The sequence below is a fragment of the Crocodylus siamensis genome, chromosome 1 (assembly GCF_052110815.1).
Source record: "Crocodylus siamensis isolate JL-2025a chromosome 1, ASM5211081v1, whole genome shotgun sequence".
Taxonomy (NCBI): Eukaryota; Metazoa; Chordata; order Crocodylia; family Crocodylidae; genus Crocodylus; species Crocodylus siamensis.
The window spans coordinates 247,111,595-247,127,165 of NC_143395.1; the positions used below are offsets into that span (position 1 = coordinate 247,111,595).

Consider the following 15,571-nt stretch of genomic DNA (forward strand, 5'->3'; position numbering starts at 1 on the left):
TTTCCTATATGTTTATAGTTAGGCCAGTCTCTCAGGAGGTGGGAGAGGTGGGTTTGAACCCTCTCAATCTGAGCACAGCTAGAACCCAGATCTTTCACTTCCTGAGTGAGGACTCCAGCCACTGGGAAGTTAGCTGAAAATGTGGGCCTCCCTGCAAGCAAAAGTCAAATAGACACAACTTCTGGTAAGCCTGCATCAAAAGATGACAGAGGCACCCAATATCTAGTCTTCAGTTAGGCATCTAAGCTCTGTAGGGAGAGACAGAAGTTTAGATACACTAGAGAGCCTCATGTTTCCTATTGGCCAGGTCTATCTGTAACTCAGTGGTTCTCAACCTTTTTAGACTCAAGGCACCCCTCATTAGCGGCTCTTAGCTTTCACTCATTTTTTGTTGATGAAAAAAATAATAGGCCATCTTGATCTAAGCACTCTGGATCACCCTTCAGTGGTGACAAACTCTTCCCGTTGACTCTGAAGGAAGGCTGGGACCCTAATCATATGTATTTGGCTTGTCTTCCTAAGTAACACCACCTATTTGTTAAGTGTTGCAATGCCTAAATGGAAGTGCCTACAAGGCTGATCTTCATCTGTCTCTTATCGTAATCTGTCTCGTAATCACTTGATCTGCTTGGGGAATAAGACTCTTCATTAACTCTATGGAACTGGGTCTATGCTCAGAATAAAGGCCAGTAGAATATTTCAATGATGAAATTTCAAAGGATTTCAAAGATGAAAGCCTTTCAAACAATATAAAATATTCTCATCCCTCAGAGCATACCTTATGGGTTATGTGGATCAAAATAAAGCATTCTGCAAGAAAAGCCTTTGATTTGAGTCATATGGAAATTCGTTTTTTTCACCTTCAATCATTTAATCAAAAAATTTTAATTTTTCAGAGTAAAGAATTTTCATAATTTGACTTGCCCTATAAGGGAGAAAAACCCATGTGGGGCAGGCCTTGGAAATGTTAGAAAACACTGAGAAAAAGCTCTTTTTGAAAAGTTTATGCTCAGTTTTACAAACTAAAGGCTTAGAGAACCATCCAGCAGATACCTGTGGGTATGAAATGCATGCCAGTACCAGAGCTTCCCATAGACATAGATATCCATCCAGTTGTAGATTCAGGGCCCAGGAATCCTGTTCTGTCTCCACTAAGTTTCTATGAGTTTCAATAATGGAATAGGACTAGGCCTGAAGACTGGTAGCTAGGACTCTTGGAAATTCAATCCATTAACTAGTATGTAGATAGGAAGCTATTTCCCCTTGTATTTGTCTTGCTTAGTGATGGTATTGGCAAGTTTATCTGCCATTTAGCACTCAGATAATAGTCTATACACATTGTTTGTAATAACAGTTTATTTTATGCAAAATGGAAAGGTTGGCTTGCACACTGACAATGCTCTATGGGACTACAGCTTCTTCCTGGTTGGCTACCAGGGATAAGGTCTGCAACCTTACACACAACATGTAAAACAAAACACATGAACTCCTGTACCACGGTATTGATGTCTCCCTGCTGACATGTCTAAACATAGTTTACTTCAAACACACAGAAAAACACAAAACTACACCACATACCCACCACATGCATGAACTTCTTGTGAAAATAACATGGAATAACCATGTTGTGTTCACAAGTTTTCAACTCCGTGTTTTTTGTTAACTCAGAAAACTAAACTGCAGTGCCATCTGCTGGAGACAAAAACATTTAAACTTTGTATTAATTATTCTATTTTAAAGGATTCTTTAAATGACAGTGAAGTTTGAATAACTGATGGATAAAATTATATAGTCCCAGACACATCTGGAAATGTGTCTGCATTTTGCACTATTTTCACCAATTAATGAAGCTGTGAGAGATATTCAAATAGCAATTAGGTGCCTAATTTTCACTGAAAACCACTGTTACTTGTGCTTTTCAAAATCTCTCTTACAGTCCATGATTAGGAAAAATGGATACTGTGTATGAGATGTGATCCTGCAAGCTGTGTTTGGGCCTGAGTCTCCCAATTTAGTTAAAGAGACTTCTAGAGCATTTGAAAGTATGACCCCATAATGTATACAACTAAATAGATTTCATAGATTTCATAGACATACCAAAATCTTCCATGCAAAATGGAAATCACAGTAACACACAAGCTACTAACCTGAAGTTGTTAAGGATTTGCTAGTTGTGAGTTCTGCTGAACCTGCATAAACAAACCAAATGACTTTAAGGTTAAAACATTTCAGAAGCACAACTCCCTTTTCACAAAAGCCTTCTGTTTTAGAGACCCTCTTTCCATTAGAGAATTTTTGTTCCTCCCTAGGATCCTGTAGATGCAATTTGTTTCATTGGATGGAGTTGAAAAGTGCTGCCATTTCACAAGCCACACAATTTTTACTGTTTCTTAAAATCCAAGATGTACATGCCAGGTTATTAGTCGAGAATGCCAGCTTCACTTTTTAAAGTAAATTTCTGGCAAATGTGGTTGGAAAGAAAAGGTTGAAAAAATTCACTCTAGTAGGTCAAAATCCAAAATAATTACAACCCCTCCCCAAAAAAACCAAACACTGGTTTTAGATCTTATGATTTGTGTAACTTCAGCCTGATGACCAGGTTCTTCCATTAACACACTTATCTTGTTTTCTCATGATCAGAGAGAGTTCTGACCTGAAGTTGTTGGAAGGGCCATTGTAGTGAACACAGGATCTGTTAAAACAAGACAAGTAGACAACCTTAGGTTCAGTCTTCATAACTGTATATCTTGCAGAATAGATTTACATGATGGATTAGTAAAGCTCAAAACAGTCTGAAAATTTGAAAACTTGGCTGTGTAGTCAATCACAACACTACCACATTCCTATTAATAGCTTATTTTCTTCACATTATTCATGACATTCCAGAGATTCCTAGGGCCCATGAATTAGGGCTGTGCAACACTTCAGATCATGATTTGGATTCGGAGATGATTCAGAGGCCAAATCTATGACTCCAAATCGAATCGCGGAAAGCTTTAGGCTTTCCAAATTGATTTGGAAAAGTTTTGGAGATTTGTCCATAGAGTATAATGGGGAACCAGTGAAATATCTGTAACTTTGTTGTCTTTTGATTGATTCAGATGAAACATGTAGAAATAGTAGCCTCTGCTGAGAGCATAACGTATGCCAAGTTTCAAGGTCATAGATACAGGGGTTTCTGGGAAACTGCACCCCACATTTTTGAAAGCAAAACTCAAGTCATGTGCGTGTATTAAGCCACAGTGGGGTAAAAACTGCAGTAATGGTAGTTGCTGCTGAGACCACAAAGTCTGCCGAGTTTCAAGGAGATAGGTACAGAGGTTTGGGGAAACTGTACCTCAAGCTGAGAACAAGCAAAACTTGTGACATGACACTGTGTATGTTAAGGCACAGCAGGATGAAAGTTGCAGGGATGCTAGCCCCTGCTAAGGCCACAAAGCCTGCCAGCTTTGTGCAGGGCTTCTGGATTCTGGGGCCCTGCACTCCTAGCTGCTGACAGGCAAAACTTGTGTCATAGGTGCTTGTGCAACTATGTCTGTCTTGGGGCACGGACACAGTTGTGGGGGGAGGGGGAACTACTGCAGGCCTGGCTGCTAAGCTGCTATGTTACCAATCAATCATAGAATCATAGAAGTAGGGTCAGACGGGACCTTGTAGATCTTCAAGTCTGATCCCCAGCCTGGGCGGGAGAAAAGACTGGACTCAAATGAGTCCAGCCAGGTAGTCATCAAGCCTCTTCTTAAAGATCCCCAGGGTAGGAGCCAGCACCACTTCCCTAGGAAGTTGGTTCCAGCTCCTAGCCACCCTAACTGTGAAGTAGTTCTTGCGGATGTCTAATCTAAATCTACTCTCTAATAACTTGTGTCCATTGTTCCATTGTTCCTTGTCATGATTTGCTCAGGGACCAGCTCAATACACAGTAGCTAACTAGTAGCTACTAGATAACAAGTTAATGAGTGAGGATTAAGACCAACAAAACCACAAACTAAGGAGAGGAAATACATCAATACTGACAATCAACTGCCCCAAGACAGAGACAGTCAGCTGCACAAGCACCCATGTCACTAGTTTTGTCTATCAACAGCTAGGGGTGCAGGGCCCCAGAACCCCCCTGCACCTATCTCCTTAACAGCTGGCAGGCTTTGTGTTCACAGCAGGACTTAGCAGCCAGGCCTACAATAGATTGCCCTCCCCCACCCCCCAAGACAGACACAATTGTACACGCACCCATGTCATGAGTTTTGCCTGTCAGTAGCTAGAGGTGCAGAGCCCCAGAACCCAGAAGCCCCGCACCTATCTCTTTGACAGCTGGCAGGCTTCGTGGCCACAGAAGGGGCTAGCAGGCCTGCAGCTTTCACCCCAGTGTGCCTTAACACACATGAGTTTTGCCCATCAGCAGCTTGAGGTGAAGTTTCCCCCAAACCCCTGCACCTATCTCCTTGAAACTTGGCAGGCTTCATGGCCTCAGCAGGGGCTACCATCCCTGCAATTTTCACCCCATGGTGGCATAACACATACCTGTGACATGAGTTTTGCTTTCAAGAATTTGGGGTGCAGTTTCCCCTAAACCCCTGTACTTATCTCCTTGAAACTTGGAAGGCTTCATGCTCTCGGCAGAGGCTACCATCATCCAAATTGGAAAAAAAAACAGAAACAAAGTTATTGATATTTCATTGATTCCTCATTATACCCTATGGGCAAATCTCTGAATTGGTGCAGATTCGGAGAATCGAAGCAGGAAGCCTATTCGGTGCTGTGGATTGAATCTCTGGTATCCGAACTGGAAATCGAATAGTTCCCTATTCCCACAGGCCAACCATGAATCATCTTCTTCCTCTCCTTACTGCCAGGCTATTGTACATGTGCACTATTGCTATGTATCATGAGTTGCTGCCAATGAGTCCTTAAGTACATAACAGTAATCTCCAGCTGGGAAACAGCAGCCGTTACAATGTAGATTCTCCTTTAGCTCTAGAAAGAGAGACTTGATCTTTAAAGAAAGACAGCCCTGAGTTATCAATCAAGTGTATACCATCTATTATAATTTCTACATCATATTTAGCAGTCATTCAAAAGGACAATCTTCTCTGTCTGCAATCTCTTGCAGAGTCTGGCTACTCTGATGACTCTAGACCACAACCATTTATTTCAGTCTCTAAATCTGATCCTCCCAGCTCATCACTAAATTTCTCTGAATCAACAGCTATGCCAGTATCCCTATGTTAAAGGAAATCTAAGTGTCTCTAACTCCATCAAGTTTCTACTGGAGATATAATTCAGCAAAGCTAATTCAGCAAAGCTATTAAGTTAATCAGTTCTCAAAATAAAAAGGCCTCTGTCTTAAAAAACAAGAACAAAACAAAACAAAACCTGTAATCTCAATTTTCAAAAAGGTTAATTTGGGTTCAGCAGACTGACAAATATTTAAACTCATTAGTACTTTTAGCAAATTGTTTTATCTCTAGTTTCACTAGAACCTGAAGACTTCCTTATGAAACATAAATTGCAATTCCTCAAACAAGCTAGGGTATCAAGTAAAGAAGAAGTTATGAAGTGGAACAAATGCTGTTTATAACCGGTGAATAAAAAACTCTTTTTCTAGGTTTCATAACTGATTGAGTACCCAAACATTTTCTGTTTTATGAGAATTACTGACCTGATGAGGTTGGAGAGTAGCTTGGAGTGACATTAACAGCAGTTGCTGCAACAAACCAAGTATAGCATACATTCATTATTCTAGAAACAGTTTTGCATTTTGAAATTCTTCATTCAATAGGGGAACACTTCAAACAGTTGCGATTTCTTTATCTGAATGATCTGTGGAACCATTAGCAGCTTCCTATTTTTCTTTGGGTGTCTGTCCTGCACTTCTCCAAGATTGTCTTCTCCATCAGTTTACACAGGAATCTAGCTTCATGTCATCCCTTTTCTCCCCTATCTCTCTCTCTCTCTTCACATAAGCATCTTAGTCCTTCTTTATTATCCCCTCCATGGGATTTTATACAGAAAGCTTCTTTATCTAGAGATAATCCACACCAATATAACAAGCTAGCTATATAACCATGTCAGATGATATTATTCCAATCACAGGACTTTTTGTAGCACCTGTGTCATATAAAACAATATTTAAATCAGTTAATGAGTTGAAATTAACACAGGTTCTGGCAATAATTTGTAGAAAAAGGAGTTGCCTTCCATTTCTCTGGAAACTATGATCATGTATGCACTAGTTTACTTATTTACAGAATGGAAAGTAGCCATTTCTTTGCAGATTGTGTTATTTTGAAATAAAAAGCTATGAAGGCTTATGGTTATTATTAATTGAATGTTCAGTACTAGATACTGATTTTTTTTTTCCAAAACTATTTTTGAAATACACAGCTGAGAACCTTTTAAATAGGTGATTTTTTTTAATGGCTCCCAGAAAGAAAAGTCTGACTACTCCAATGTTCGCAATTTGAGATAGCAGCCTTTTAAAAAGCCCACCATAATCTTCTTCTACAGCATTTTTGGGATATAATGAGCAATCAGTTCCCACAGCAATATGCAGTTGGTTATTTAGAAGAACAGCTTATAGATGGTGAAAGTAGTCAAGAGAAATAAAGATGTCAAGACTCTGAATTTAGCCTTTGAATATCTAAAGTACTTAACAAGAAATGTGCTATTAGAATAAAGTAAGAAACATTATGTACCAGATGTCCCACTCCTCTTACAATCAGTAGCTACTTAATACTATCTCCAGTAGGTTTTAAAATGTCAGCTAATCAGCTCCCATTTCAAGGGATTCAGATCACTTTTTATCCTCTTCCTCAGTGAGGGCCTGTTCTGAAGATCATTGAAATCAAAGGAAAGATTTTCTTTGGATCAGGCCCTGATCTGTTTCTCTTTTCTCACATCCACTGTCACCTTGCTATTTTTTATGGAACTTAAACTGACATCATCCATTTTATTGTCTAGTCACCAGAGACTCTCCTCTCTGTTTAAATCCATTTCCAGTATCAGAGAAAACCTAAACCCTGTTTCCTTTCCCATTAGCTGATAACCACTTTAAAGCTGCCCTTCTTCCCTACATCTGCTCCCCACAAATTAAATTAAACACTTTGGTTACTCTAAACAAGAGCCTATCAGTATCCTTGGGTAGGTTGTTCCATAAATACCTAGGAAGATACTTTGTTAGGACTCAATCATATCAACAATAAGGGTACTGAATGATAAAATGGTGACTACCGTGAAAAACATAAATTAACTGGATGGCATTTCATTACTATTTATAGGCTTTGATGTAGGAACTAGTTAAACAGGAGTAGATCTGAAGTCCTGCAGTGAACCCATGGCTAACTGGAGATCAACGTTTGTAATCATATAACTCTGCTTTTCCAGGTTTTAAAGATAGCAGTTGTTTTTGAGTAATACCTGTAATTGTTATGCTCTTCACATCAATGTTAACTGTATGCAAAAAGCTGGCTTTCTTTGCTTCAACACCTGAAACCATTTCATTAGTTATTTTCTCATTAGACACCCACTGTGTGAAGGCAAGGGTGAATATCACAATAACACTGCCATTTCTGCCAAATACAAGAAATAACGAACAAAAGACATTTGTTACCAAACATAGCAAGCAAATAAAATATTGGATATATCACCTAGAAAGGATCTCATTCTAATAGGTTCCATTTTTAAATACAAACCATTGTGATATAATGGATGGCCAATTTGAAACACCTTAAATGGCCTGATTTTCATGAGTTACTGAACAAGGCAGGCACTCACTTCTTTTACCCACATAAGTACAAAGTCACTGTAATGTTATAGGCATCCATGGAGTTACTCTAGTGTAAAAGAGAGGAGAAGCAGCAGGACCTTGCATTTCTGTACCAAGTTGAGCTGGATTTTGGTCTGGTGTTTTGAACATTATATCATTAACATGCCCATATTGTAAAAGGCATTATATATTATTATAAAGTACACATTTTTAGGATCCAAAGCCTAATCATACCACAGGTGGATTCCATGACCACTCAGATTTTGTTTGTGATTTCTTGGATGCCAACCAGGAAACAGTAAACTTCCATTAAGAGCAAAAACTCCAACAGCCTTCATGGGTAAAGGATTTAAACACTACCCCACCCCTCAACTATTAAAAGATTCTACATTTGTAGAAAGATCTTGATTAAATTAATGTGTCAATACATCGTTTTACCTACTGAAGACAGGGAGATTTTCTCCCTCTGCTGAAAAAATAGCAGTGACCATGTTTATTTTAAAGCATCTATGGCAGCAGGTTGCCACAGATTCAACAACACTCTTTGATAGGTAGTGATTAATCCTATCACTGCATTGAGCACAGTTTGCAATGTATTGAAAAAAAACCTCTCATTTAATTTCTTAAATGTTTCTGATAACCTCTAGGCTGTGCTGAGCAAACAAAAGCTATTATTGCTATCTTTGTGACTTAGCTGAGTTCCAAGGGTGAAATAATAACCAGATTGCCCAAAAGGGTAAACACTTTTTTAATGAAAAGAGTCAACCAGAAAATGATTTCTGAGCCAAAGTAGTATTTTTTAAGTATTTTCAGAATGGAAAGGAAGAGAGAGCCTTTACAAAACATTGGGAGCATGATCCAAAGTCTGCTGAGGTTAGCAGAAATATTTCCTGGTCTGGGAGCACTGCAGAATCCGAATACGCAACAGAGCTTGACAAAAACCATATACCTGTTCTGCAGCGTACTCCTCCCCATTTCCTTTCCTCCAGTTTTTCATTGCAACACTGAATTTTTCTGGACATAATTAGTAGATAACCGCATTTCTTTGGACAAGGAAAGCAGAATCAATCTGTTCTGAAAGGTGCTATCAGAAAAGAATACAATTACACTGATTTTCACTGAGTGAGGATAAAGAGGAGAGAACTGAAAAGTTCCCAAGGACTTCCTAATACACAGAATGCTTGATATTCCTGCTCTAGTGATTACTTTTAACTAAAAATATTAATTATATTGTACTCACTTGAACTGCAAAACTTCAGAACCCTTAAATTCATTTTTCAACTGACTTGCTTGAAAGACTTCATCTATCTATAGAAAACAAATCTGAGAAAGTACATTACTGAGGACTATCCAAATGCACATGGCAATTACAATTTTAACAGTGCACAATTTTTTCTTCTCAAATTTTTTCTTCACACCTTGATCAATTTACACATTTAAATATTTTGAATTCTGCCTGGGCTGAGAAACAGAAATATCAGTTACAAAGAGGAAGACAAAAAGGCACCAATCACAGATGACTTTAGGAAATTAATGCATTTAAGATCATGCTATCTATTATACTCTCCTGAATTAACCATAGACTTTTTACATGGCTCCTAAAATTCACAAACAAGGGAACTCTGGCAGGCCTATCATATCCAACCATGGGACCCTAGCTGAGGAAATATCAGGTTTCATCAAATCAATCCTAAAAACTTTTGTCACCCGAAGAACGATTTTTGTCCAAGACACAGACTTTCTACAAAAATTTACAAACATTGACCACCTTCCCAGTAACACCCACCTAGCCATCATGGATGTTACTAGCTTATATACCAACATCCCACACCAGGACGGCATCCAAGCCTGCCTTACATATCTACAAGAACAAGATTACAACTCAGAGGACAGGCCTAAAGATATTACTGACCTTATACACTTCAACCTCATGCACAAATTCACTTTTAATAACCAACACTTCCTCCAGACCATAGGCACAGATATGGGCACCAAAATGGCCTCACAGTATGCTAACCTTTTTCCTAGTCACCTGGAAGAAGAATTCCTCAAGGACTGCACCATCAAACCCTTGCTATACTTATCAATGACATCTTCATAATTTGGACTGAAAACCTGCAATCACCAATTGATTTCCATCAGAAATTCAATAATCACCCCTCCATCTCTTGAATACTCCAGCACCAATATTTCCTTTTTAGACACTGTAATCAGTATCCAGAATGGTAAAAAGCAAGCCACCATATACAAGAAACCCACAGACCAACATATATATCTGCACAGAACCAGCAGTCACCCTAAATACAGCAAGAAAGTTGTAATATACAGCCAAGCCCGCCAGTACCACCAAATTTGCACTGAGGAGAACACCCCTTACACATCTCAAAAGGGCTTTCACTCAATCAGGACATTCCTCCAGAGAGACATTGCAATTATGAAAGAGCCACCTTGATTCCACATGAAAAATAGCTGCAGTACAGGAAGAAAATCCTCACGAATCGCACACCTGTAATTGTGACATACCATCCTTCCTTGGAACCTATATGGAAAATCCTCAAACAACTGCAACCCATACTAAATGAAGACCCAATTCTTAAAAAGATCTTCCCAGAACCACCCATCCTAGCCTTTAAACAAGACAGCCTCATGAACCTCATTACCAGAAACAAGCTTTCTATGGTTCAAAGCATACTGAATATATCCAGACTATGCCATGAAAAGAAATGTAAAACCTGCCAACACATCTCCCCCATCCCCACAATAACTACAACCCATAACAGAACCATCAATGTTCCTGAATCTTACGCCTGCACCTCCAGTGCACCAAATGCCCAGATGGAAAACATGTAGGAGAGACCAAACAACAACCGCGCACCAGAATGAACACGCACCGAAAATCTATCTGAAGACAAGAATACCCAATTACTTTGGGGCCACATTTCTCACATGACAACCACTCTGTCTCCAGTCTCTCAGTTCTAATCCTCAAAGGGAATTTACAAAACACCACTCACAGATGAGCCTACGAACGTCACTTCATCAGCCTACCAGACATAAAAAAGCATGGACTAAATATAGACACTGGATTTATGGCACATTACAACCTTCCTAATATGTGATACCCCAGGTCATCTCTGTACTATTTACCAGGTTATATTTATCACCAGGTCTACATTCGCCTTTCCCCTCTCGCCTCCCCTGTTTCTCACCCATTGACAGCATCAATTTGCATTTTCACTGGCATCCTTGCATACTGGCCTCTGGCTTGTATTCTATTCTATCCCATCCTGGAAGAGCACAGAACAACTACAGACTTCCTCAGCCTGAAGAAGTGTGTTTGTATTCAAAAGCTTGCAACTAAAAAATTTTCCAAGTATTTTAGCTGGTCTAGTAAAAGATATCAGATTTATCTAAAGAACCTCATCTACCATAGCCTGATAGGCTCTTACCATTTGTTGAATATCGAAGGCAAGGACCTTGAAGACGGGTGATGATCTTTGTTGTAAACTAGTGCTGAATGATGCTCCCTCCATTATTGCAAATGACCCCATTGCTGTGTGACTATTTCCACCTGCTTCATTTTGATCATTTTAAAAAGACAAAACAGCCACATACAAAAGAAAACATTAAAAGTGTGGAACTATATAGAAATGCAAGTGAGAATATGTTGCTGATTCTCTTTCCATTTTTTTAATTTAAAGGTATTTTTGTATTGCATTGGTTTTGTTTAAATCATAAATATTTTTCAGTTGCCAAAAGGACACTATTAACATAGCATAAATCTTGTTTACATATATGCTGTTTTTTCCCTTGCTTATTGCACAAATGAATTTTAACCAGATTATTTAAGGAAAAAAGAAAACCCTAACCATTACTGTTAAAACCTAATGCAGTTATTTTGTAATAAAGTAAGTTATTATTTATACAAAGTGAAATTCTGCACCATACTGAGGGTACATACAGAAATCCAGGGAGGTTAGATTGCGTTACAAATGGCTACTTGATATAATTCGGTTAACCTAGGTGTGAATGTTACACTTCAATCCCTAGTTAGGTGAATCTAAGTGTGAACTGTGCAGAAGTTCAGGACAATTAGATCCATCTAAAAAAGGCCAACTAGGTTTAAGTTAACTGAACATCTGAGGTAGTCAAACTTAGATTGGGTCCAGTGAGACTGATCTAATTGAACTTCTGTACAATTACCACTGGGGAATTTTCCCCACCCCTCAACCCCCCTCCCCATTCCCTTTCAGGGACCCCACGTGTCCCCCAAATCCCTCCCTCTGGACCCTACTTGCTGCCCTGACCCTCCAGAAGCCTCCCCACTAGCCTCACTATCCCAATTTACCTTAGATTGGGTGGCCATTTTTAACTTGATATAACCTCTCCCTAACCTCCCCGAATGGCTGTACATACCCTGAGGGCCAGTTCAAGAAACAGGCTCCTTTGAAATCTCAAGCAAGTCTTAAAGTCAGACTTACTTGAGACTAAACGGGCATATAGTAGCCACATCTACATGAGATTGCACAGTCATTATTGTGCAGTCACTTAATACTTGTATAAACAAATACTAAATGACTGTGCAGTAACTGGAGTTACTGGGTAGTAGCTTCACCAAATGGCTCCTTCATGATGCTGACTGTACAGTAGTTTATTACTACTGTACAGTAGTGTCACATCATACTTCCTGCCATGTGACGCTACTACAGAGTAGTAACAAGCTACTGAGCAGTCAGCATCTTGTGTAGATGTGGCCACTTTGTTATAATATCATGCTGCTATTCTTCTCCAGATGAATAAATTTTACCTCTTTGTATTTTGACTGTGGATAGAGAAATGGGATTTAAACATCCTTTTATATAAAATACAATAATTTCTACTTTGAATATTAATATTCCACTACATGATGTTTACTGCAATATTGGCCTTTGTGTTGTCAGCCTTTTGTTACCTGTTTTGGTCAATGAAGGCACTGGTAATTCTAAATTCACACTAATTGTATTTATTTATTTATTTATTTATTAGCTGAACCCTGTGCATGGTCCATCTTTTGTTATCCCCTGTTGAAATGCACCTTTGCATGTTGGAAATTACATTAATATCCAACACAGTACTTTCCTCACAGCTGAAAAGCTTGATCCTGCTTGTATTTAAGGCAGAAGGTATATTGCCATTGATGTTAATGGAAGTAACAGTCTGAGGGGCAGCTCAGCTTGAGTATGTCAGTCTAGCACCGGTGGCTTCACTGGAGCCATTCTCATTAATACCAGCTGAGGATTTTCCTGCAGTAAAAACATTCCATAAAAAAACAATGATTTCTTCTTTAATTCTTTCACCTATACACTTTCCTCATCATATTTTCCCCTCTATTCTATTTGACAGTGAGAGTATACCATTTTATATGAGCTGAAAATCCTGGTTTTGAAGTTCTGGGTCATTCTTCTATTCTGTGACTAGAACCAATCAGAAAATGAAATATGCCCCGTGGAAAAAATTAGATTTGTTTCAGCTCTAAATTAAGATAAATGTTGAAATTATGACTTTTCCTGGAACAGAAAATCTACAGAATTTAGATTAATAAATATAAATTTGTTTTACTTTGTTGATAAGCAGTTGCTTTGATAAAGTTGAATTTTTTTAAAATGATGTCAAAGTATAATGTCACACAAAATGTCATGTAATAACAAATATAACATGCTTACTATAAACACTAAATGGAGACAAGAAAAAACTATTTGTTTTTTCACTTTCCCAGTAAAAGTCCAATTAAAAAAAAAAAGTCAACGTGATTCAATGTGGTACAATCCAAAACTATTCCACTGAATTTTTTTTACAAGAATTATGCTTTTTTTTTTTAATCTGGCTTGATTACCAAAGGCTTTAATAGACATACTACATAAAAGAGTATAACCTGAGGGCAACCAGGATAGAACAAATATAAAAAATATTAGGCAACTAGATTGAATACAGAATTGCTCAGTACTGTACAGGATCCAGGCAAAAAAGTACAATAAAAAAAATACAGTCTACCTTGATTGAAAAATAAGCAAAACCCCCAAACGCAGCAAAACTTTTAAATGTTCATTCTAACATACATGTCCAAATATCATGGAGTTTATAATTTAAATTAAATGGATCTTCTAAGTCTCCTGAAGTCAATTATAGTATGTTGGTTGACTTCATCAAGCTTCCTATCATGTTTCAAGTCCTCCTTACATTTTTTTCTCTCTCACACCTACTAATTTTCAGAGGATAAGAGTAATTAATCTTTTTCTGTTTTGTTTTGTTTGGGTTTTTGATATAGTAACAATTTTAAAGGCAGAGCACGAAATGTGGAAAATAATTACAGTGGCTGCAACAGTCTGAGACAGCTGGCTTTGAAACCCTGTAAAGGTTAAATCTTGATTACTTACCTTGTTGAAACTCCATGATTAGTAACCACGAAAGTGTAATTAATCCAGCACAAACGCACACAAAAACTGCAAGCAGAACAGCAAACAAGATTTCATAGTTGCTGAGAGGAATGCTTTTCTTAGTTAACGATTTTCTCAGATTCATTTTTTGTGTGGAAATTTATATCAATTAAGACTGGCCACAAAGATGCATGATCATGAGAAGAACAATAATCCACATGAACAGATATTTATAGGATACGTTTGAAAATTAACTACACTATTTATCTTTATTTATGCTTAGTCACTATGCAGTATTTTATATCACTCCTAAACCATCATAAAGATTAAAAAGAGATAACGTTTAAGTTTTGGTATATATTGTTATATTTAATCTTTTCTCTGGTTAATTGGTGTTAGGGTACATGTATACAAATACACAAAACTGGAAAGCATCTCCTAGATCATTGAGAAGTATCCACTAAGCATTAATAATCAAAGCCTTTTACAAGACGTTTCAGTAGAAACCCAACCACAATTTATACATTTAGTTTCTCATATTCTCCAGAGCAGGTCACAAACTGTTTGCTTCCTAGAAGTTTACAGGACCTTCTGTTATATTTATCTTATGAATTTCATTACTCATAAACTCAAGGAAGACTCATTGAGTGGGAAAATATCTACTTTTTTTGGGTGGAGTTTTGCAGCTCTTTTAATCTAAGTTCTGAATTGTATTAACTCTACACAGTCCAATATTCCAAAGATCAGTTAAAGACATTTTTTCCTTCTGGGAACCAATGTCCAAGCACTGAAACAATACAAGCTCCTGATTTAAAGTTTTCCTCTTGGAGGGTTTATCAGGGTCTCATTCTGAACTGCTTCCAGCCTACAGTCTAACCTTTCTAGATTACTTATCTCCATACTGCTACAGTTTCCATGGCTGCTTGTACACAGGACAGGAGGTTAGTTCCCCTAAATTGAAATGGTGGGTTTTTAATTGTGATGATTAAAAAGCCACTGTTTCAATTTAGGGGCTTCCATTACTGTTAGGGTGAGGGGCCCAGTCCTTTTTGCTTTATTTTTCCCCAGTGGAGCTTGCCTGTGGATGTGGGGTGAGCTGCAAATGGGCCTTCAGCTGTGGGGGGGCCCCAGGCCTTCCCTCCGAGATGGGACAGCACCTGGTCCACTAGTAGTCTGTCTGGGCAGCCCCAAGGGAGCGCTGCTGCTGTGCAGGGAAGGGCTGGGGACCCCCAGAGCTCCCCCACTGGCAGCTCACCGCCCCCCGGCTGCAAGCAGGCTCTGCCAAAAAGGAAAAAAAGCACCATGTCCCTTGCTGCTTTTTTTTTTTTCCTGCTGGGGCTTTCAGCAGCCCATGCACAGTCCTCTCTGCCATCTGGGAATGGGCCGGCTTGTCCCT

The 15,571-nt window shown here is 38.5% G+C and overlaps 1 protein-coding gene across 2 annotated transcripts in view; it reads right to left on the reverse strand.

The window, feature by feature from the left end:
• TMPRSS15 (transmembrane serine protease 15) overlaps positions 1-14,320 on the reverse strand; it is a 102,775-nt gene extending 88,455 nt beyond the window's left edge. The window contains exons 1-7 of one of the 2 annotated variants that reach the window (XM_090031629.1): positions 11,212-11,313; positions 9,003-9,070; positions 7,414-7,565; positions 5,657-5,701; positions 3,906-3,908; positions 2,654-2,692; positions 2,148-2,189 (exon numbers count right to left, since the gene is read on the reverse strand). In XM_090031629.1, coding sequence (XP_089887755.1) covers positions 2,148-2,189; positions 2,654-2,692; positions 3,906-3,908; positions 5,657-5,701; positions 7,414-7,565; positions 9,003-9,070; positions 11,212-11,313 — 451 coding nt within the window. Of the gene's footprint in view, positions 1-2,143; positions 2,190-2,653; positions 2,693-3,905; positions 3,909-5,656; positions 5,702-7,413; positions 7,566-9,002; positions 9,071-11,211; positions 11,334-14,175 lie in introns of those variants that run through there. The other variant, XM_090031628.1, reaches the window with a different exon arrangement.
• Positions 14,321-15,571: the final 1,251 nt, after the last annotated feature.